The 23,661-nt window shown below is 41.5% G+C and overlaps 2 protein-coding genes across 2 annotated transcripts; one reads left to right on the top strand and one right to left on the bottom strand.

The window, feature by feature from the left end:
• The first annotated feature begins 18,766 nt into the window (after positions 1-18,766).
• Positions 18,767-20,714, top strand: LOC143587417 (U11/U12 small nuclear ribonucleoprotein 25 kDa protein-like). Its single transcript, XM_077068717.1, has 4 exons — positions 18,767-19,083; positions 19,570-19,675; positions 20,318-20,417; positions 20,491-20,714. The coding sequence occupies exons 1-4, from the start codon at positions 18,849-18,851 to the stop codon at positions 20,539-20,541; spliced, it is 492 nt and encodes a 163-aa protein (XP_076924832.1). The 5' UTR covers positions 18,767-18,848; the 3' UTR covers positions 20,542-20,714.
• Positions 20,715-20,990: 276 nt separating this feature from the next.
• On the bottom strand, positions 20,991-23,315 carry LOC143587416 (uncharacterized). Its single transcript, XM_077068716.1, has 6 exons — positions 22,871-23,315; positions 22,601-22,717; positions 22,365-22,481; positions 21,981-22,079; positions 21,330-21,463; positions 20,991-21,262 (listed from the first exon to the last, which is right to left on the bottom strand). The coding sequence occupies exons 1-5, from the start codon at positions 23,161-23,163 to the stop codon at positions 21,352-21,354; spliced, it is 738 nt and encodes a 245-aa protein (XP_076924831.1). The 5' UTR covers positions 23,164-23,315; the 3' UTR covers positions 20,991-21,262; positions 21,330-21,351.
• Positions 23,316-23,661: the final 346 nt, after the last annotated feature.

Below are 23,661 nucleotides of genomic sequence, written 5' to 3'. Positions count from 1 at the left end.
GAGTTCATAAATGAAAAAATAGTGTTGATTGTGGAAGAGAAGCCCGTTCAGATCCAAGTAAGAGAAACATGTATGTGGAAGCCTAATTTTATTACTCCATCAGATACGGATGAAGAAGATGCTGATAAGTCTTCGAATGCAAGTGATGCTGAAAAAAATGAAACGGGTTTAAGTATGGATGAGGAGGTTCAAAGTGATCGGATGGAAAAAAGGGTAGTAAATGATGACCCGTTTAATTTAAATAGTTTTATTTTTGGTAAAAAACATAATGTAGATGGGAAATATGGGGAAAGGAAAGATGACGAGTTAGCAGATGAAGACACATCATTATCGAGACCACCGGGATTAACGAATTAAATGGTTTTGAGGATAAAGAAAAAAAGATGGGGTGCGAGGGGAAGTCGTTAAAGGTAGCATCATAGTCGAGGGTAGGGGAAACCTTGGGGTCGGTAGGTTTAAATTCTGGGGATCCGGTGATTATTGGAGAGGAAGGTAAGAGTCCAAATACAAATGGTGGATCTACCGAATTAAAGACCTGTTCGGACTTTCGAGAACCGTCCGACCCGAATAATTCTAGAATAGAGAAGCCGTCATCTTCGAGGACTATTTCAGAGGAGTTTGATTTGAGAAATGTTCAAAAGGAAAATAAGGTCTCAAAGAAGAAACATGGAAAAAAATCTAAACATGGCGGGTCTATTTTTAATGAGTTATTAAGAATTATCGAAATTGGGAATGCGATGGGGTATGATTTGAACGGAAGCAAAGACGATTTGGCAAAATTATTAAGTAGGATGAGTGAAACGATGGTTGATAAATGATTATATTATCTATAAATACATGTGGGAGCGGGGATGTGGATAAAAGAAAACGGATTAATAAGCTTTGTTGTAAATTCGGAGTGAATTTTTTAGCTCTTCAAGAAACTCATATGACAAAATTAGAGATGCACAAAGTTAAGATGATGTGGGGAAATGTTAATTTTGATTATGCTTTTAGTTCGGCTCGGGGTCGTTCTGGAGGAATATTGTCTGTATGGGACAACTCGGTCTTTGTAAATGACATATTTCTTGTTTGAATAATTTTGTGGTGGTGGAAGGTGAATGGGTGATCTTGGGTCTTAAATGCTTTATGGTGAATGTTTATGCTCCTCAAGATGAAATGGAGAAAAGGGAACTTTGGCAGTCATTGTTATTGTTTATTAATAATAATCCAGGTCATTACTTTTTAATGGGCGACTTTAATGCGGTTCGGTTTGAGCATGAAAGAGTGGGCACCACTTTTTCCAATAGAGTGGCCAGGTATTTTAACGATTTTATTTTGGAGGCTTCTTTAACTGATATTCCTTTGGGAGGTTTTTATTATACTAGAGTTGACGCTACTAGAAAAAAACTGAGTAAACTTGATTGTTTTTTGCTTTCGGCTGACTTAATTTCTAGGCTTCCAAATTGGAAGCAATTGCGCTTGATTTATCGATTGCAGATCATCGTCCGATTCTTCTACGTCAAAGTAAACTGAATTTTGGCCCAATTCCTTTTAAGTTTTTTAATTCCTGGATGGAGAAGGATGGCTTCGAAAAGTTGGTTATAGAAAATTGGAAAGTTAAGCCTGTGGTGCGTTCTTCTAATGGATTTATTATTTTTAAAGAGAAACTTAAAAAATTGAAAGTGGCTATTAGAGGATGGGGTGTTGATCAAGCGAAGAAAGAAGAGGCTATTTTAGTGAACCTATCTAATCGGCTTGCTGATTTAGATAAATTGGTGGATATGGGGGGCAGGTTCGGAGGAGCTAAATAATGAAAGGTGAAGTATTTTGAAAGAAAAAAGGAAATTAGAACATGATAAAATGTTAGAGGCGAGTCAAAAGCCTAAAGTAAAATGGTGTGTGGAGGCGGATGAAAATTCAAAGTTTTTTCATGGTATCATAAATCAAAAGAGAAAACAACTATCGATTTATGGTATAAAAAAAGATGGGGTGTGGATTGACAAACCGGAAGATATAAAAGAAGTTTTCAAAGATTATTACATGAAAAAATTTAAACGGGTGGACGGGGTCAGCATTAGTTCTAGAAGTCAATTTTTTAAATCTTTATCGAAGGAAGAGTCGAGATTTTTGAAAACAGAGTTTACAGTTGAAGAAATAAAAGAAGCCGTGTGGTCGTGTGGTAGTCAAAAATCTCCGGGTCCAGATGGTTTTTCTTTCGGTTTTGTTAAACGGTTCTGGGAACATATCAAAGATGACATCTACAAGTTTGTTTCAGATTTTTTTCGGACAAGTAACGTTCCTATTGGGTGCAACTCTTCTTTTATCACCTTGATTCCCAAGTTGGCTAGTCCTTTGATTGTGGAGGATTTTAGACCAATTAGTTTGATAAATTTACAATACAAAATTATTGCTAAATTATTGGCAAATAGGTTGGCTAAGGTGATCAATTCTGTTGTTAGCACTGAACAATCTGCTTTTATTAAAGGAAGACAAATCCTGGATGGTCCTTTTATGGTTATCGAGATTGTGGACGATTATAATCGAAGGAATGGCAAGTTACTTTTGTTGAAACTTGACTTCGCTAAGGCATATGATTCAATTAATTGGGAATACTTATTTTCTATCATGTCTTTTCTTGGATTTAGAGGTAAGTGGATGTCTTGGATTAGAGCGTGTTTGTATTCTGCTAGATCTTCTATTTTGATTAACGGAAGCCCGACTGAGGAATTTCAAATCGAGAGGGGGCTTCGACAGGGAGACCCTCTTTCCCCATTTTTATTTATCATCGCTATGGAAGGGTTACATGTGGCGATTGAAGATATTGTTCAAGCGGGATACTTTAAAGGGGCTAAGATCGGCAGAGGTAATATGCATATTTCTCATCTTTTTTATGCTGATGATGTTATTGTGCTCGAAGAATGGTCTTTGAGGAATATTAAAAATATTGTTATGGCTTTAAATTGCTTTTATTTGGCTACTGGTTTGAAGCTAAATATCCATAAATCTAATCTTTTTGGAGTGGGCGTGGTTCAAAGTGAAGTTGGGTATTTTGCGGATATTGTTGGATGCAAACCAGAAAAAATTCCTTTCATGTATCTGGGAATCCCTGTGGGTGCGAAAATGGGAAATATTCATAGTTGGAATGGGATTATTACAAATTTAATAAAAAACTTTCGAAGTGGAAAGCTAAACTTTTGTCTATAGGGGGAAGATCGATCCTTATATCTTCTGTTCTTGGGTCGATGGGGATATACTACTTGTCGTTGTTTTTGATGCCTGCTGGAGTGAGGAAGAAACTTGAATCGTTACGTGCCAGATTCTTTTGGGGGGGGAGACGATGAGAGTCGGAAAATTCCTTGGGTTAGATGGGAGTTGGTTTGGCTGACAAAGCTAAAGGTGGATTAGGTATAGGCAGTTTGAAGAATTTTAACTTGGCGTTATTATATAAATGGAGGTGGAGATTTGTTAACAATCCTAATTCTATGTGGGTGAAGGTTCTTAAGGCTATTTATGGGTCAAAGCTAAACCAAGATGGCATGTCACGCGCAATCAAAGGGAATGGTATTTGGTATCGTATAGTGAATTCGATTAATAAAATTAATGATGAAGACTTGATTCCTTCTTCGGTTATAAGAAAAAAAGTAGGAAACGGAATTGAGACTTTATTTTGGAAAGATGTGTGGGTTGGAGATACTAGCTTATGCTCTCGATTTCCTAAACTATATAATTTGGAGTTAAACAAAAACTGTTTAGTTAAAGAGAAATTGGTTAATTCAGTTTGGGTATGGAACTGGAGAAGGCGTCCAAGAGGTGGGGTGGAGGACGCTCAACTCAATGAGTTGATCTCGCTGATCGATTCAGTGTCTTTGAGTAATTCGGATGATAAATGGACTTGGGACTTAGATTCTGATGACGCGTTCTCGGTTAAAGGAGTTAGAGCTTACTTGGATCGTCAGGAGTTGTTGGAGGGTACGATCCCTACGAGATGGAATAAATTCATGCCTAGGAAGGTTAACATCATGATTTGGCGCTTGCTGCTAGATCGTCTCCCGACTAGATTTAATTTAAGTCGTAAAGGTTTTGATATTCCTTCTATATTATGCCCAATGTGTATAAATTCGGTGGAAGTTTTAGACCACATTTTCGGAGGGTGTCACATTGCTTCAAACATTTGGAATGCTATCGGTCGTTGGTTGGAGGTAGCTTTTCCTGTTGATAAAGGGCCTAAAAGTATTTTAGAATGCTTGGATTCGTCAGGATGGCTGAAAAAGAAAAAAGGTGTTATTGAGGTGATTATTTATACGACATGGTGGAGTATTTGGAGAGCTCGAAACGAGATTATTTTTGGCCAACCCAATGACAACAAAGACACTCTGTTTGATTCGATTGTTTCAGTTTCGTATCTGTGGTTATCTTCTCGTAATTGTAAGTATTATTTGAACTGGGTAGCGTGGCTAAAAAACCCGTTACTTAGCATGTAATTTTTGTTTTCTGCCCGGTTAGGTTTTTCTTTCCGGGTGTGGTTTTTAATTCCAAGCTTGCCTTTCAAAAAAAATTTGCAATCAAATTTCATTTATAGCAAATTATTATAAAATTCAATGATGCAATTAGAATCAATCAAGTTTCGATGCCACAATCATCCATTATTGGAAAATAAATAATCATATATGACATCTAATACTTGAGTATTACATATTAAAATGTAAACTTTAAACAAAATTAATAATCTGTGCATTTCTTTGTGAAAAATTCACTCCAACCGATTAATTCATGAGTTTTTAATTGAATTCTTTTGTAAAATCTTGGATATAAAAATCTGGATAGAGTTGTGAATAATCGTTGATATTATTAATAAGAAAACCCAATCACCGATTTAATAATCTTAATTCTCCGTTCCCAACTATCATCATCCCAATATCATATATAACTAATTTGATTCTCACTATATTATTCCCTATTCACAAAACATATTTCAAAGAAAACCCCACCGAAAACATATGTATATGTGTGATTTTGTTGACCCCTTTTGTTGTTATTTCCACACAAGAAAACCAAATGGTTCTCATTTTGATAATTAACAAAGTTGGTAAATAAACTTATTCAAACTGTTTTTGAATTTTAAGATATAAATCAAGGGATCGGTGTCAATATAACTGAAGAAACACTAAGTGACCCCGGTAGATTAAGGATAATCATAGGGTTAAGTAGATGTTTTCCCACGAGGGTTAGGTCCGGCAAAGATGGTTATTCTTCTCAACCTGCAAAACAAACACCGTAAGCTCGTCACTGAGAAGGGGGGGTTCCTCCTTGTGACCACCCTCCGGCGTGAGAATCAGACTAGATTGCTCTGAATATAAGTGAATATTGAGAGAAATAGATAGAGAGAAGATGATGATACCGTTCTAAGGTGTTGGAGTATTTATAACCGAATGTAGGTTTCCAAGCAGGTACGGCCAGCTGTATATAATATTCCTTTTCCACCAACCATGGGCTATGTTCGTGCCACGATGGGAGTTGGTGGGTAGGCAGCGGCTGATAGTGACATTTTGTACTGGAGCGTGCTCCTCCTCGTACTATTGTCGGTGAGCTGTCACCCTGTGATTGGTTCATGGGTCGCTTTTGTCAGATCTTGTCTATTTGTCCATACCTTGGTAGGTAGAGTACAAAAGATCTTCTAGAAGCGTACGGACTGGCTCTTTTGGGCGGGAATATTCCCGCCCTGCTCATTCCTTCTTCAGGTGACATTACTGAAGTATTAAGAGTTAGTGCCTTATGCGTGTAGCCTTACTGTTAGTGCGGGTGGCCTTCCTTCTTGGCTTGTACCCACAACTGCGGGGACAGGCAGGGTACTGTACCAAGGGAGGCTTTCCTGCGGGAACAGCTGGCTTACTGCGTGTAAGGTCTTCATCTCTTTTAGCATGGTGGGTCCTGCGGATCCAGTTGGTCTTTGCGCAGACGTACCTCTTCAAGGTGAGTCTTGCGGGTCCAACTGGGCTTTGCGGGGACCTACCTCTTCAAGTCCCCCCAGTCCATTGTTCTTCTCATGAATTGTTAGTGAGGTGAACTTTTGGACTTTAAGCAAGGGGTTTTAAAGGGGTTTCTGATTTTTAAGGTTCTCCGTGGGGATTCTTCCCGCAGTTTTCCTAATGTCACTTGCAGAAAATTCCCGACTTTTTCTGCTTGATCTTTGGGTATGATGCGGGTAGGTGCGTAACCTCTCCGCAAGTCGGGAGCGTTGAGTTTCACTTGTGTAGATTCTCCACGGGGTATTGGTAGTTTTAGACATAGTGATCAGTTATGTTAAATAACCAATTCCACCTTGAAGCTTCAAATAATCTAGTTCTCAACGTTCCCGTCATGCGGGGGTGTTATTTCCCTTTTCGCAAGCATGACCCATAAGATCCATCTTGGGTTTAATTCCCTGCAAGTGCTGAGTATGTGAAGGGTTTCGCCTTGACACTGTACCCGCACTTGTCTTATGGTTTCTTGTTTTCCAAGGTATCTTCTTGGCTTCAATTCCCTGCAAGTGCTAAGTATGTGAAGGGTTTCGTCTTGACACTGTACCCGCACTTGTCTTATGGTTTCTCGCTTTCCAAGGTAAGGGGGTATATTCCCTCTTATTTTTGAATCTTTTTGGAATTCGGAGAGTTGGTGAAAGGATAAGGACAGTCCAAACGGTTGAAGGGACGTTGGCGTCTTCTGACGGTTTCAGGACGTGCAGGAAGTTATGACGACGTGACAGCATGTGGTCAATCAGGACGCTTTTTCAGGAGCGTGGGCGCGAGTTTCATGACACGCGCCATTCCGACACCTGTTGCCAGCTTGCTTTATCCACGTGTCGCCGTGTCATTGCGCCTGCGCTTTCTCTCTCATCCGCATTAAATTCATCGCATTCATTGCGATGAGTATATAAGGGGGGAGAGGGTGTATCTCGTCCCATACCTTCACTTCACCTTTCTTTTCCTTTTAAGCGATTTCCGGCGAATACTCATCTTTTGGCGAGCATTCTCCTGAAACCGCTTTCTTTCATTAACATTTAAAAAATGTCTTCTTCTACTCATGACCCCGAGGTTAACGTCGAGGACTCCGACGTTTACCTCAAGAACCCGACGTCCACGTCCGATAAGGACGATAAGAGTACTGCTGGCGAGTGCCAGAGTACTCTTTCTGTCGATGTATACCATTACATCGTCAAGAAGTTCATGCTGGAGTCGTATGAGCCAGAGTTCCCGGAGGCCAACCAGACCGTATACGACGCCCCTAAGGGCAAGATAGGGGTCTACGCTTCGTTCTTCCTATATGGGAATCTAAGATTCCCATTAACGAAGTTCGTGTACCGTGTTCTGGAGAAACACGGTGTTCACTTGACGGAGGTGCACCCAATGGCAATTGCCAAAGTTCGCCATTTCGAATGGGTGTGCCGTATTTTGGGTATCGAGCCTCGCGTCGACCGCCTGATGACCTTCTACACTTGGAGGTGCATCCAGGGTTGGTATACCCTTGTTACTCGGATCAAGGGTTTGAAGATCTGCGCTACTGAGCGTAGTCTTCGTTCTTGGAAGCGAGAGTTTTTCTACATCTCCGCTCGCGTCGTCCCCATCGCGATGACGTTCAAGAATGGGAGGACACTTCCTAACCTTCACGCCTCCGATTACCAGGAGACGGAATGGTTCACCAAGATCTCCCAGATTCAGACTCTGGTTTATCGCTTCGCGGAGTCTGGGATGGTGATGCTTGGGATGAGCCGCGTGTGGAAGGATGCCGGGTCCGGGACGCCGCAAATACCCATCGTCCTTGAATACGGTTTGAACTATATTCCTTATGGTATGCTCCGTCTTTTGTATTGGTTTAGGATTTTCTTCTAACATTGTTATCTTTTTATTTCAGAAGGGAACAACTTACAGTCGCTCTTGCACCCGCGGGAGACTGGTGGTCCCGCGCGGTTGGGTACTCGTGAACTTGATGAGAACGAGTTGCCCATTTTGGAGCAGACTGTGGATAGATTCGTAGAGGTCTACCCGCCAGGCCACGAGATTTTAAGCGCCACTCGGCCAGGTAAGGAGTTCTTTAATCCTCGTCCTCTTCATGCTCAAACTTCTGCTGGAATTCCTCTGATCTTGTCATCTTCTGATGAGGAATCCGCAGATGGGCCTTTCATTGTGAGGAAAAAGAAGGCGGCTGGCGTGAAGGACAAAACGAAGGTTGCTTCCTTCGTTGACCTGGGGAATCAGTCTGATTCCGAGACTGAAAGTGAGGAGGCGGCGGGGAACCTTGGTGGTGACGCGACCATTGTCTCAGAGGTTGAGACGACAGTCACTTCCGAGCCACCAAGCGTTGCGAAGGTGACTGGCGTGAAGAGGCCAGTTCCCTCGGGTCCATCTCCGCCTGTCAGGGCTTTCAAGATTAAGAAAACCCGTAAGTATATTTTGTGTACCTTTTCCGTATTTCCTTCTGCCTTTGTTTTTTATCTTTGGCTTTTCTTCATGCAGGAGTGGACTTATCTGCTTTTGAAAGCGGTGCGGGAGGAAGTGGTTCAGGACCCACGACGATAGGTTTGGTCAACCTATCCGAGGCGATAACCCAGGCGGCTGCGCCTGTTTCTGGCACCGGTTCAGTTGCTTATACTGTTGAAGCAACTGTTCCGGTTATGACATCATCTGTCATGGCTGATGTGCCGACGATGGCGTCCAGTTTCATTGCTGCGTTAAGCAGTTCAACTTCTCCGCTGGCCGTCAGTGCCATCTTTACGACATCCTTCACCGGACCGGCGGTGACGTTTTCTGCGAGCTCATCTGCAGCGGCTACCACGGTTATGAGTTCATCTCAAATGAGTTCATCTCCGATGGTCTCAACCTCAGTGGCTTCTACAGCGTCACATTCGGCGTCAGCGACTACCTCGTCCACGGCCGGTTCTTCAGGTATGTTTAGAGTTGGGACCTCTAGACTTACCTCTGTTGATGAGGGGGTCCAATCTTTGCCTCCTTCCCATCTCCTTGACCTCTTGGATGGATATCATTTAGGTTTGGGTGATGGGTTTAGCGGCTATCGGCCTGTTATCGACCCTACAGGTGCGTGGGGTTACTTTGGCCTGTTAGCTATTCTTGTCATTTTTTCCTTACTGTTTTTTGTTTTTGCAGTTTCGGATTCCAATGAGGTTTATGCTCCAAGGTGGAATATCCGCCGGGGAACGACCCTCCGGACGGCTGCAGACTGCGTCGACTGGGCGCGCCATGCCGCTCAAAGCGGTGCATTGGGGGAGGCAATGGCTAGCTACCAGGAGGGTAGGTTGTCCAACGAGCTCCGAATCCTTCTCGCCCGGATGCAGCCGCGTGTCGAGTCACTTTGTCGTGAAAACGACAAGTTAAAGACTGCGCGTAGCTTGGAGGGGGCTCAGGTGCGATCGCTGCGGGAGGAGAACAAGAAGCTTGCCGCCATCGCTGCGGAGAAAGATAAGGCCTTCAAGGATCTTAAGGCCAAAATTCAAGCTAGGCATGAGGCCCGTTCTAAGGCTACCCAAGCTATTAACGAACAGCTTAGGTTAGCAAAGGAAACTGCGCGTAATGCAACTGAAAGGGCCACCAAAGCTGAAGCCGTTGCTGAGCCTCTGCGCGCTGAGAATGAAGAATTAAAAGCTAAACTGGAGAAGCTTCAGCAGGCTCATGAGGCTTTGGCTTTGGAAGATGCCAAGAAGCTACAGGAGCTCTTGGATCAGAAGGGTGTGCTTGATCGCACTGAGCGCAAGCTTAAAAGCGTTGAGGAAGCTGCTGCCAAGGAAGTGTTGCTCGTCAACTTAAACAAGAATGAGGCCGAACGCGCACGCGATCAAGCTCACGCTACCCTTCAAGAGGCTCTGTCCAATAAGGACTGGCTTCTACGAGAAGCGTTGCCGCAGGTACGCATAGCTCCATAACTCTTTGCTTTTTGCTCTTTTTCTTTATACTTAGAAAAGTTTTTTTTTTTTTTTGTAGGTTGTGCATCGGATTTTCGCGAATACATCCTATGATGATGCCATGAGTGCAGCCCTCAACGCTTCTCATGAGGATGGAGAGAAGGCTGGTTTCTTGCTTGGTCTAGGATTTGCAGAGAAAGGCATCCCGCCTTCCAAATTTCCTTTACACGATGTTGACACTGAAGCTGCCTATGACCAAGCTGTGAACCAGTATGCTGCCTTCTCGCATCCGGTTGTGAAGAAGGTGAATGAAGTTGCTGCTGCTGATGACGGGCTAGCTGTTCTCAAATCTTTCCTTGAACAGTCGCAGCCAACTGATGGTGCGGGTTCAAGTGGGTTTGGAGGGAGTGGTCCCGAAGCCTGAATCTTGAGATTCCTCCCAACCGTTAGGATAGATTTGTACATTTTGTAGGCGAGTAGATAGCCATTTTGTAATGTTTGAACAGCTTTTAATGTGAATATAAATGTTTTCTTAACGCCTTGCCTTGTAAACATTATATGATTTGCTCATGCATATTTTAGTTTAACTTAGCAATTTTCAAAGTGTTTTGAATAAGTTAACCTTTCGACGTGTGTCAGATAATAGGTTAATGTTCCGTTTCCTCTATCATGATTGTGCGGGTAGGACCGTCACTTTCACTTAGTAGGATGACCAAACTTCATCTATATCTGACCTGCGTGAAGGTTTTCCTCATCTTCCCCTTAGAAATTTTTTAATGTTTTTGTGTTTATGCGGGTTGTGCCGCTTTCCACACGCAACGACTTACTTCCTCCCTCACTTGTTTATGCGATAAATACCGGCATATCAGTGTGGTCAGTTCATAAGTATAAAGGTAAGGCTATCAACATCAATGTGATAAGGAGAATCATTTCCATTAGAAGTGGCTCTAGGCCTTTTCTTTACAAGTTTGGAATTGATCTAAATGTAACATCTGCGTAATTGAGCTCCATTCCATGTTCTTGGGATGGGGGTGCCATCGAGCCTTTCGAGCCGGTATGCGCCCTTTCCCAGAACTTCTTTAATAATGTATGGCCCTTCCCAGACCGGGGCCAGCTTTCCTGGGCGCTCCTGGTTCGAAGCCTCGTTGTTACGCAGTATGTAGTCTCCGAGATTGAAGTTGCAGAGTTTTATCCGCGTGTTGTAATACTTTTGCATTTGTCGCTTGTAGTTCTCTTCACGCGCTGCGGCTAAGTCTCTGCGCTCTTCGGTTAGCATAAGGTCTAATCGTCTTTCCGCATCATTGTCTTCTGGCTGAGTTATGACTCTTGGTGAGGGTAGACCAATCTCGATTGGAACCATGGCTTCAGTACCATAGGTGAGGTTGAACGGGGTTTCGCCCGTGCTTGCTTTTTTCATCGTTCTGTTTTCCCAAAGGACATGTGGAACTTCGTCCACCCAGCCGGATCTATGCTCCAAGAGACTTTTTTTTATGCCGTCGACGATGCTCTTGTTTGCTCTTTCCACCTCACCATTACCTTGCGGGTGTGCCACTGAGGTAAAGGTGTGGGTGATTTGAAGCTCTTTCAGCCACTATTGTAGCTTCTGGTCAGCAAAGTTGGTGCCGTTATCGCTCACCAAATTCTGTGGAAGTCCAAAACGACAAATAATAAATTCCCAAATAAATTTTTTAATATGCTTTGCGGTTGTTTGGGCTAGGGGTTTTGCTTCTATCCACTTGGTGAAGTAGTCGATGGCTACCACTAGGAACTGAACGTTCCCTGCTGCTGTGGGAAATGGGCATGTCACATCGATGGCCCACTTCTGGAATGGCCATGAAGAAGAGACTGGAACAAGTTCGTTCTTCGGGCGATGCGTGTTGGGTGCGTAAAGCTGGCAGGACCTACATTTTCTGATGTAGGCCAGCGCATCCGTGTGCATCCCCGGCCAAAAGTATCCCGCGTTGTTTAGCTTAGCTACAACTGCGCGTGGACCTGCGTGTACTCCATAGATGCCTTCGTGTACTTCCTTTAGGAGGTAGTCAGCATCTTGGTCGTCAACGCATCTGAGGAGTGGGCCAAGAAAATTACGCCTGTAAAGTATGCCATCAACAAGTTGATAGTTCAGTGGTTTACAGCGTATCTTTCTTGCCTGTGTCTTTGACTCTAGTAGTACACCCGCTGCGAGGTAATTTATGATTGGTGTCATCCATGTTTCCGTGCCGGTTTGGATGACACAAATTTCCTTGTGCGGGACTGATGGTGCTCCAAGAAGTTCAACGCGGATGTCCTTTCCCAAGTGGGTGAAGGCTAACGATGCAAGCTTGCTTAACGCATCTGCAGATTTGTTTTTGCTTCGTTTGATGTGCACAACTTTGCAATCGTTGAAATCGCGCATAAGGGTTTTTGCTTGTGCGAGGTACAGGGCCATTGTGTCGTTTACGGCCGTGTACGTCCCGTTTATCTGGTTGGCTACTAGCATGGAATCCACGTGGGCTTCCAAGTTTTTCACTCCCATCTTACGCGCAATTCTTAATCCGGCCAAGAATGCTTCGTACTCCGCTTCGTTATTCGTGCTTGGGAAATCCAGCCGAATAGCGTAAGTGTATTCTTGGCCTGCTGGGTTAGTTAGTTTCAACCCTGCGCTTGAACCCTCGTTGTTGGCTGCTCCATCAGTATAGAGTCGCCAGACATCGTTAACGTCTTGTGCTGGAGAGGGTTGAGCCTCTTCCTCGCACTCTTTTTCCCGCGATGCGGGGACTTATGCAATAAAGTCGGCCAAGACCTGGCCTTTTATGGCTGGTCTTGGCTTTTACTTTATCGCGTATTCCCCCAACTCAATTGCCCATTTGGCTAGGCGCCCCGAGAATTCGGGTTTGCCTAGAACATTTGCAAGTTTGAAGTTGGTGGGAATGGTGATTGGGTGACCTTGGAAATATCGTCTTAGCCTGCGTGAAGCCTGTACAAGCGCTAAGACTAATTTTTCCAGGGTAGAGTACCGGGTTTCCACGTCTATTAAGACGCGGCATACATAGTAGATGGGCATCTGGATGCCTTTTCGTTCTACTAGTAAGACTGCCCCGGTTGCTCTGTCTGTGGCGGAAAGATAGAGAATTAATTCCTCCCCCACTTCTGGTGCTGTGAGCGTTGGGAGTTCGATCAAGCGTGACCGAATCTCTTGAAAAGCTGCTTCCGCTTCTGGTGTCCAGCGGAAGTGTGTTTTCTTCAAGCAATTTCTCAATGTTGACACGAATGGGAACGACCTATCCGCATGGTTTGCCAAAAAGCGGTTAAGTGCGACTAGTCGTCCATTCAGTGTCTGAGCCTGTTTGATGGTAGTAAGTGATTCCATTTTCATAATGGCTTCAACCTTTTCAGGGTTCGCTCTGAAGCCATCTTTGGTAACGATGACTCCTAAGAACTTCCCTTCTTCCATCCCAAAGGAACACTTGCTCGGGTTGAGCTTCATGTTTATTTTTCTGAGCGTGTTGAAAGTTTCTTCGATGTCTTTCAACATCACTTCTGGCTCGAGGCTTTTGATGACTAAGTCATCCATGTAAACTTCCAAGTTCCTCCCAATCTGGGCATGAAACTCTTTGTCCATCAGGCGTTGGTATGTGGACCCGGCATTCTTAAGTCCGAATGGCATCATTTGGTAACAAAATATGCCATCGGGCGTCCGAAATGCGGTTTTATCCTGATCGTCAACAGCCATGTGGATTTGATGGTATCCTTTATACGCATCAAGGAAACATTTAAGGCGAAACGGTGCTAATGAATCTACCTTAAGGTCAATTTCGGGTAACGGGTAACAATCCTTGGGGCATGCTTTGTTTAGGTCTTTAAAATCTATGCACATGCGCCATTGTTTGTTGGATTTCGGTACCATGACGGGATTTGCAACCCATGTTTGATATTTACTAACGCGTACGATGCCTGCGTCAAGGAGTTCCTTGACTTGGGTTCTACATGCGTTAGCCTGCTCGGCACCCATTACGCGACGCTTTTGTATGATCGGCGCAAACGCCGGGTCACACTTGAGCTTATGCTCAGCCTTACTTCGAGGTACACCAGTCATGTCAGCTGGTGTCCACGCGAAGATGTCGGCATTTTTTGCAACAAGCGTTTGAGTAAGGTGCGTGTGGGATTAGTGATCGTTGGGCCAATGGTAACAGCCTGGTCAGGGTATTTGCCATTTAAGGCCCATTCTTCTGGCTCAGAGGTTGTTGGTTTAGCCATCTTTGGTTTGGGTTTAGATGAGACAGATGCGATGCATACCTGGGGAATACCCGTGATCATCGCGACGCCCTCAGCTGTTGGCCATCCCATCATACCATGGACCGAAGACACCACGGCATTAAATTTTGCCATCCCATCTCTCCCGAAGAGAATGTCGTATGTGTGGTGTGGCTTCCTCATTACAACGAAGTCCACGTCTTCTGTGCGGGAGTACTTCCCGTCCGTGAGGGTGACGGGGAAAGATAGGATACCCAAGGGGGTGTTTGTGCTGCCGTCAAACCCTTCCATCGAGGCGTAAACCGTTTCTAGGCGTTCTTTGTCTTCGTCGTCTAGCTTGTCGAAGAACTGCCTATACATGACCGTTGACGAAGCGCCGTTATCAGCAAGAGTGCGGGAGGTGATGTAGTGCCCCAGCTGGCTTTTGATGACTATGGGGCCTTCTTTGTTGGGCCCTCCTGGCACACGCGAGAAGCGCACTTCAGCTTCCTTCTACGCACTTGGCTCTGTTGTTCGTCGTTTTCTTCCTCTGACGTTGCCATGAACCATGTGAATGCTGATGTCGACGGGCTTTCGTCCATTGCCCTTGTACCGATTTTCATTCCTCCCTCCGTTCTTGATTGACGCCACGAGGTGTGTGAGTTTCCCATCTTTGACGAATGTTTCGACGATATCCTTCAAAGATGTGCATTCCTCCGTGGTGTGGCCTTTTGTCCCGTGGAAGTCACAGGATTTGCTCTGATCAGCGTTATGACGCTGTCGGATTATTGGAGCCTTTGGCCATGGGAGTTTCTTGGTGGCAAATATCTCGGTGACGCTTTTGGTGAGTGGCGTCCATCTGGGATTCCGGTTCGACGAGTGCGTGTTGTCCCTTCCGCCTAAGAGAGGGCGAGAGCTGGATGAGGTGTCAAAGTTTATCCTTGACTGCCAAATACCAAGCTTCCTCTTTTTATTTTGTCCGGCGGTACAAACGTTATTTTCTCTTGTTCTCTGCGTGTAGAGGTTTGTGCTCTGGGGAAGATTTCTACCCAGTTGCTTCTCCGTCTCGGCAAAGCGTTTAGCTGCCGTCATGATGGCATCCCACGTGGATGGCATGCCATCTTTACCCGTCAACGTGCGGATGAGCTCTGGGTACTCAGCGCCCTGGATGAAAGCGGCGCGAACAAGATCTTCGCTAATAATGCCCAGACTTAGCTTCTTTGAGTTGAAGCGAGTGATGAAGTCTAGCAAAGATTCGTCTTCCTCTCGGATGCAGTTGAGGATCGTCCATTGCTCTTCGGTATATTTTCTTTGTTGACTGAAGTGCTGGCTGAACTTGTGCTGGAAGTCTGCCCAATCATAGATGTGGTGTACCGGTAGACGATCAAACCACGCTCTGGCTGCCCCCACGAGCGTCATCTGGAACATGTAACACCATGTGGGTTCCGTCCAATTACTGACGGTTGCCACCGCTATAAATCTGTTCAAGTGATCGTCCGGGTCAGATATGCCATCGTAAGTGCCTATGTTGGACATCTGTTTGGCACTCTTTGGAGCGATTGCTTCCGCAATGTCCCTTGCAAATTTGAACGTTCCCGCATTCGCAACAGTTGGTCTGAAAGTTTTGGAGAAGTCACGTGGGTTTCCCCCCGTGTTCTTTGGTTTGAAGGTTCCCTCGAAATTTCTTCTCGAGTGGAAGTCTGCTTCTTTACGCTTCCCTTTCGCCTTATGACTAGGGTTTGCGTCACTGTCAGATTCTTCCCAATCTTCATCATCCAAATACTCGCAATCATTGCTCATGTTGAGCTGTTGTCGAGTGCTTCCGAATTCATCATTGGCCTGTTGGAGTGAACGTAAACGTTCGTCCAACTTGGCTTGGAATTCTTTCTGACGTGCTTCCGCCCAAGCTTTAACTTGATATAGTGTTTGTCGGGGAAGCCTCGTCTGTTGTTTCTCCACCTGGGTATCAATGAATCCCAGGGGAGGATTGTTTACTGCACTTGCCCCGGCTTGGGTAACCGGGGTAGTGTTCGTAAAAATCGTGTATTCACCAGTGTTCCCCCCAGTAGCTGGGGTTGTGGTTACCGGAGTTTCTTGGTCACTCGGTGGCTTTAGCATCAGAGTAACCTTAACCATCTTTCCAGAAGTTTGAAAAAAACTGAGAAAAAGAAGAATTAGTTCTAGCTTAATGCACGGATGGCGCCAATGAAGAAACACTAAGTGACCCCGGCAGATTAAGGATAATCGTAGGGTTAAGTAGATGTTTTCCCACGAGGATTAGGTCCGGCAAAGATGGTTATTCTTCTCAACCTGCAAAACAAACACCGTAAGCTCGTCACTAAGAAGGGGGGGTTCCTCCTTGTGACCACCCTCCGGCGTGAGAATCAGACTAGATTGCTCTAAATATAAGTGAATATTGAGAGAAATAGCTAGAGAGAAGATGATGATACCGTTCCAAGGTGTTGGAGTATTTATAGCCGAAGGTAGGTTTCCAAGCAGGTACGGCCAGCTGTATATAATATTCCTTTTCCACCAACCATGGGCTATGTTCGTGCCACGATGGGAGTTGGTGGGTAGGCAGCGGCTGATAGTGACATTTTGTACTGGAGCGTGCTCCTCCTCGTACTATTGTCGGTGAGCTGTCACCCTGTGATTGGTTCATGGGTCGCTTTTGTCAGATCTTGTCTATTTGTCCATACCTTGGTAGGTAGAGTACAAAAGATCTTCTAGAAGCGTACGGACTGGCTCTTTTGGGCGGGAATATTCCCGCCCTGCTCATTCCTTCTTCAGGTGACATTACTGAAGTATTAAGAGTTAGTGCCTTATGCGTGTAGCCTTACTGTTAGTGCGGGTGGCCTTCCTTCTTGGCTTGTACCCACAACTGCGGGGACAGGCAGGGTACTGTACCAAGGGAGGCTTTCCTGCGGGAACAGCTGGCTTACTGCGTGTAAGGTCTTCATCTCTTTTAGCATGGTGGATCCTGCGGATCCAGTTGGTCTTTGCGCAGACGTACCTCTTCAAGGTGAGTCTTACGGGTCCAACTGGGCTTTGCGAGGACCTACCTCTTCAATAACAATTTTCAATAACAATAAAATACCATTTATTATTGATTCAAAATCACACCAATTATATATAATCTATATTTTCAATTAACTCACTTGCATAGTCATTTCCATGCATTCTGTTATCACAAAACAGATATGTACTCATAATGGCATAAATAAGTAATTCCATTAAAAAAACATATACATTGACTCGAGAAATCTAAAGAATCGAATATATATGTAAGGGAGGGTTATCCTAAAAATAAGTAGTTTTTAGGAAGACTAAGAATAAATCAAAGCCATTGGATCATGCTAATCAATAGTTGAGATTTAAAATCACCAATAACCGACATAGTTTATTAGAATTACTCTTTAATCATTAAAATCGACATAGTTTCCTAGAATGTTCTTTCACCATCATTTGTAATGTCAAATGTCAAAATTTTGTTGGTTCTTACTATTCCTAGGAAACTTCTTATTCTTATTTGAACCCTTTTCTATACATGTATATCATAAATACATATACATATATATATTTTCTATATGTGATATCTCATGCATAGATTAAATTAAAGAGATCCTGATCCATATTTCATAAAAGAAAAACCATTCTAATATTTCAAAAGTGAAGTTGGATATTACGATGACAGACCCCACACCATCAATTATCAGTTTATCACATACTAATATACCACACAAAACGGATCTTTACAAAATCCACCAATTTGCGAATTAGGGGTTATATAGACTTTTTAATTAAATCACATATCACTCGAAAATAAAACATAACCAGGACTTGCAATTGGAATTAACCCAATAGGTTTATCTTTGTTGTATAATTGCGTACCTGAAGGATGAATTCGATCAATGATGCAAACCTGTAGTCATGATTTCAATCTTGGTTTAATGAACAATTGCCTGGATTAATCTCTGAATCGTGAATCACTTTCAGATAAACCTATTTGCGGGTTACACGTAATGATATATCGGATAAGACAGAGATTTTCTGTAGTTGGAATTGGATTTTGATGATTCTTTGTGATGATGAAGAACCAGAGAAGAAGTAACCGTCTTCTCTGTTTCTATATATACGATAGAGATAGATTTTTTCCAGAGAATGAAAAATTGGCTAATATATTAATCCAAATCTAATTCCCTCATGAGCCCAATAAATTAATTAAAAGCCCATTTAACATTATACTTAAGCCTAAGTAAAAAACCGAATAACAAAGCCCAAATACATTATTGTTAAACAAGCCCGCACTCCCGCATCACCTAACTCGTTTAATCTCTTAACGTTATTTCCCTCATCGACAAGTTAATCCAATAACACTAAAATAACCAACACTTCCAACACGGCGATCACTCTTATTTTAATTTGTTATGAAAAGATTGATGTTGATATTTCTTTATAATTTTCTCATTGTTGTTTGGTTATTTGTATCTTGTTGCTTGTTTTATGAAATTCGTCGTTCTAAAATAAATAATAAATAATAAAATTAAAATTAATATTTTACCAAAACCATCACCCAAAAAAAAATTAAAAATTGAAATTAGTTAATTCCCAAAACCCATCAACGAAATAGGGTTATGCATCAAGATATCTGTGAATAAAGATAACTCGAATTGGGGGGTTTTAGTTTCTTGCACACAAGGTGTTCGATGAAATGCCTCAGTGACTTTCAACTAACCATTTTACATATCCATTACGTATGAATTAGATGAGTGAACCAACATTCAGTGGTGTCAATGAGGATGACAATGTAGCCCTAGAATACAACACCAACAATGTCAAAAAAGCAAAGCTGAACTCAACACTAGCAGCACTTCTTGATGATCCTGTACTTGCAGATGTACCCAAAAACCCGAGTCTTTCGGATGTTGAGACCCTTATCAGCTTGGAATTACGGAGTGCTATGCGGGTTTCTGTGCTTAAGTTAGACGGCACGTCTTTCGGTATGTGATTGTTATTGCTAGGGGTGTGCATTAAACCGATTATCGATCAGAAACTGAAAAAACAAATTGAAACAAAGACCAACGGTTGGTTTGGTTTTATATTTTTGTAAAAACAGAACTTCTGGTTCGGGTTTGCGTGTAACTAAAACCAAAAAAACCCGAACCAGACCGAACTTACAGATTTTTATGTTTTATTTATATATTTTAAGTACTTTATATATCTATTTTAATCAAAATATTTTAGCCCAAATGCATAATAATCAATTTAATAAATTCATTATATTTGGCCAACTTTTTTTTCGGCCAAATTTTTAAGCCCAAATAGCAAAACTGAAACTGAACGGTTTTCAAAAACTCAAAATTTGTTCGATTTTAGCTCAAAACAGTTAACCGACGCATGCACACCCCTGGTTTCTTAGCTTCTTATTTTCTGCTTATATGATCTTATCATCAACGGTTGTTGGTTTTTACTTGTATTGGATGAAGATGTTGCAGTGATGAATTCTGCAACAGTCAAAGATTTGAAACTTGCGGTCAAGAAAAAAGTAAACGAAATGGAGCAGTCGAAGATGGGTCATCGCCACATTTCTTGGTTTTTCCCTTAACTTTTTTTTTTTTAAACGAGTGGATTGGGACTTGGGTATAGGCCTCTAAATGAATTGAACATCCAGTGGACTGTTTGTGAACCGTTCAAGGTAAGTTCAATTATTTAATAAGCGAACGAACATGAACACATATCTCGTTCTTTCATTTATGTTCGTTCGTTACTCGTTAGTTACACTTGTTTTAGTTCATTCGTTTATGATGTTAATATATTCATTTAATTTTTTTAGGCTGATTACAATTTAGTCTAGTTTCATAACTTGTTAAGCCATGTATTGTTGGTCACATTTAATTTTTATCGGCTATGCTTATATTGCTAACAAACGAACATAAATGAACAAGAACACACTCATTTTCTTTAACAAACTGAACACGAACGGGACCCCCCCCCCCCCCCGGATGCTTGTATATGTTTACAAGCCTACTCGGGTCAAAGGTTAAAACGGGTCAACACTATGCTGGTCAAAAGTGGCTTGGTTACCAACCCCACCAACACTTTCCGGTCCAGTTTTTGTATTGTGTAAATAATAATGTGCTGAATATTATTACAAAAACTATATTATCAATACATTTTAATAAGAACAATTTTGAATTACAGCGTTGTTGAGCTTTCATTTGTTTGTGCTTTCAGGAAGCATGTGTGGCGAAATTTTTGTTTGTCACACAACAATGAAAAGCTTCTTAATGATGATGCAAATCTCCAAGATTATGGTGTGCGTAATCACTCTCAGGTACACGTGTTGATTAATGTTGTTAATGTTATGTGATGTTAGTTTGATTAACTGGGAATTTCTTGTTGGTTAGGTGCATTTTGTTTCGTACGTACTATCAAGAGCTTCGAAGCAGCATTCATGAAGACGAAAGCATCGGTTTTTTCATGGTCTTAACAGAAAGGAATGAATGCTGGTTCTTATTTTTGTTTTGTATGTTCCGTGTTTGTTTCATATATGAAGTGGACCAGTATGTAGTATACCATTTTTAGCATACTTGTATGATCGTTAGCATACGATCGTTAGTATAAATGCAAGACGACCGGGTTGAAAGTTGCAAGTGTCCTAATGTGTGTCCTTACAGATTGAATCATTAAGAAGTGTTTGAAACTTGATTTTTTATTTTTATTTTTTTGGTGTAGACAAATTTAGTTTTGTGTGGTGCTAAAGTCAGATTCTTGGTAGAAACACTGAAAATGCACCAATTTCCATATTATTGATAAAGAATAAAACTTTTTTTCCATTATATTGAACTGTTACAACATTTCATAATTATGATTTCAATTCAAAAAATACTAATTAAACATACTTGCAATCACATTGAATTTGATTTGATAAACAAAATAATGTATCTTATATAAGCCCTGATAATTATAAGCCCTAATCCAGGTTTGAAAAACTTCCTCGTGCCAGACACAAGCCGGCTGGTAAAAAAAAAGAAAAAGAAAATCTAGACAGAAGCCGGTTGGCATGGCTACATGTTTGAATCTTTAGAAACAACTTGTGGGCGATTCAGATAAGTTCGATTTCGTGCAAATCCTCGCAATAGATCCTCGTAGAATTATGTGTCATCTGCAACCCTGAAACTAGAAAATGAACTGTCAGCAAAACCATGAGTTTGACCACTAATCTTTGTTTGGTTAAGTTACATACCAGATCAGACGGAAGAAGTTACTTAATAAGATGTCCTCCATGTCTCCTCTCGGTTTTTTAGCTCCACATCTTTGGGCCTTTCGCCATTACACTTCCGACAAACAACATTTCCAACAAAATTGAAGAAATCACACCTTACCCAAATTCAATTCAAAATACATTAGACCTCAAACCTTAAAGAATATGCACGAGGTGCTTGTACACGTGTCTTAAAAAGGATAATGTGATTTTATATAATGAAAATCATATAGCTATATGTGTATATGTGTTTTAGCCTTTTGAAGTTGTAATAACCCGTTAACAAAATCTTCTTATTTAAGAAATTAATATATAAAATGTGATAGAAACCGGAAATCTAAAGTACTGAATTAAGATAATAGCCACATTCGAGATAGGCTTGATCTCCAATTACAAGGTTAAAGAACCGTAATTCTAATTAACATAAACATCCATCCCTAATAAAACAAAGATAGCCCTATTAATACTAAACCTAACTGACGGTTCTAGAACATAACCGCCCCACTACTTTCTGCTTAAACTGTTCCCGCCTGTTTGGTATCATGGGTTTAGGCGGGAATAGGTTCTAAGGGACCAGGTACGTATCAAAATGATTAAAAATAGGCATTCTGTGAAAACAAAAACTAGACTTACGAGGGGCACTCCCACTCTCCACCATTTACTTGTCTCTTGGGGCGTTGCTCTCGGCAACGTAAACACTTTGTGTTGCTCGCAAAATTCATAAAGCGACACCTAATAAAAGTATAACAAAAAAACATAGGTTAAAAAAGTGTTATTTTAGTTGACAATACTTATGCTTAAACAAATATAAATTAGTAGAAGACATAAATACCCTTCTGTCACAATTATATAATGAAATCACATTACACACCCACATATCTTTAACAACCAAATTAAGTCAAAACGTTGCAGCACATGATTAAGTGAGACAAATTGGGATAGACAAAATCTAACCGTGTTATACATAAGGTTTGTGTGTGTATCACGTAAACTTAGCTAAATATATAATATACTTACTCTGGGCAGTTCCAATCTCCTTTCTTCATTTCAACATCATCTGATCCAACCCTCTTAGGCCCCTCCGTTTTGCATTTCAAGCACCGGATGTTTCTAGAGAAATTCATAAAATTGCACCTGCAGTAAAATTAAAGATCGTTTATATCGTTAAATATACAATTATGACATCATAAACACATAATAAAATATAAATGAAAAGATTGATAACATCAAACTTAAAAGCTTTACAAACTTACTGAGAACAAATCCAATCGCCTTTTTTCATTTCAACATCTTCAACACCAGCTTTTTGAGGAGCGTCTTCAGAGCATTCACGACATTTTTTATTCCTAGCAAAATTCAAGAAATTACACCTGCAAAAAGATCATGAATATATTCATCAATAACATGTATTAAATGCTTATACTATCTTATAGCTTTGACCAACATGTGTAACTTAAACATCAATCGCCTCTTTTCATTTCAACATAAAAACAATATCAAGAAAGATTTAAACATATTCTCACTTGGGACACATCCAATCGCCTCTTTTCATTTCAACATTGCGTGTAGAATCCCGTTCACTAAATTCAAAAGATTGTGTCTTTCGGGCAACCGTTGCAGCCGGTTTTGGCAACTCAGGGTCAACTCTCGTGTCACTAAGCTCGGTCAACTCTAAAAGCAACTTCTTGGCGGATGCTTCAACAACTTCTGCATCTAAAGGCTTCTTATCCAAATCAACAACCGGATCAAGTGCATAATTTAATAATATTCTCACAATATCTACAGTTCGTGCAGCCGATTCAATGTCTTTTAGCATCACGTACGCTCTATCACATGATCCTCGAAGCACACAAACACCACATGCCTATAATCAAAATGGAGACTTACCAACATTAAATACACAAATCTAGGCCCGTTTACGAACCGGTCATCAGTGGAACAAACGAACATGAAATCATGAACAAATGTCTTATTTGTTCATTTACATCTGTTTAAGTCCGTTCCTTTACTTTGTTTAAACCGTTCATGCAAAAAATTTTACTAATATTAATTTAAAAACAATTTGACTTTCAAATTTTAGAACCGTAACGCGAATTTACAAGAACAAACCATTTGGATGTAAGAACAAGTGTATTTTAAAACTCATTAACATTAACATTTGCAAACTAAAGAAGAGATCTCACACAGTCACACTCATTAACATTAACATTTAAGTTTGAGTTTATTTTTTGGTTTCAAGTTCAATCATGTAAAACGATTATGATTACATAAGTTTTGTTAATTATATTCTGAAATGAAAACATACCAATCCTAA

This window comes from Bidens hawaiensis, unplaced genomic scaffold, assembly GCF_021521415.1.
Source record: "Bidens hawaiensis isolate Kalapana, Puna unplaced genomic scaffold, B.hawaiensis_p1.1 tig00035498_1, whole genome shotgun sequence".
NCBI lineage: Eukaryota > Viridiplantae > Streptophyta > Magnoliopsida > Asterales > Asteraceae > Bidens > Bidens hawaiensis.
The sequence above is the reverse complement of the archived record's forward strand: the minus strand, read 5'-3'. Positions and strand labels throughout refer to the sequence as shown.

Excerpts from the sequence above, each read along its gene's own strand:
- LOC143587417 (XM_077068717.1), top strand. The coding sequence starts at position 18,849 with ATGAGTGAACCAACATTCAGTGGTGTCAATGAGGATGACAATGTAGCC. Across the intron at positions 19,084-19,569 it reads GTTAGACGGCACGTCTTTCG|ATGTTGCAGTGATGAATTCT; the intron begins GTATGTGATTGT and ends TATTGGATGAAG. Across the intron at positions 19,676-20,317 it reads GGTCATCGCCACATTTCTTG|GAAGCATGTGTGGCGAAATT; the intron begins GTTTTTCCCTTA and ends TTGTGCTTTCAG.
- LOC143587416 (XM_077068716.1), bottom strand. The coding sequence starts at position 23,163 with ATGCTAAAAGACATTGAATCGGCTGCACGAACTGTAGATATTGTGAGA. Across the intron at positions 22,482-22,600 it reads GGCGATTGGATTTGTTCTCA|GTGCAATTTTATGAATTTCT; the intron begins GTAAGTTTGTAA and ends ATTTTACTGCAG. Across the intron at positions 22,080-22,364 it reads GGAGATTGGAACTGCCCAGA|GTGTCGCTTTATGAATTTTG; the intron begins GTAAGTATATTA and ends TACTTTTATTAG.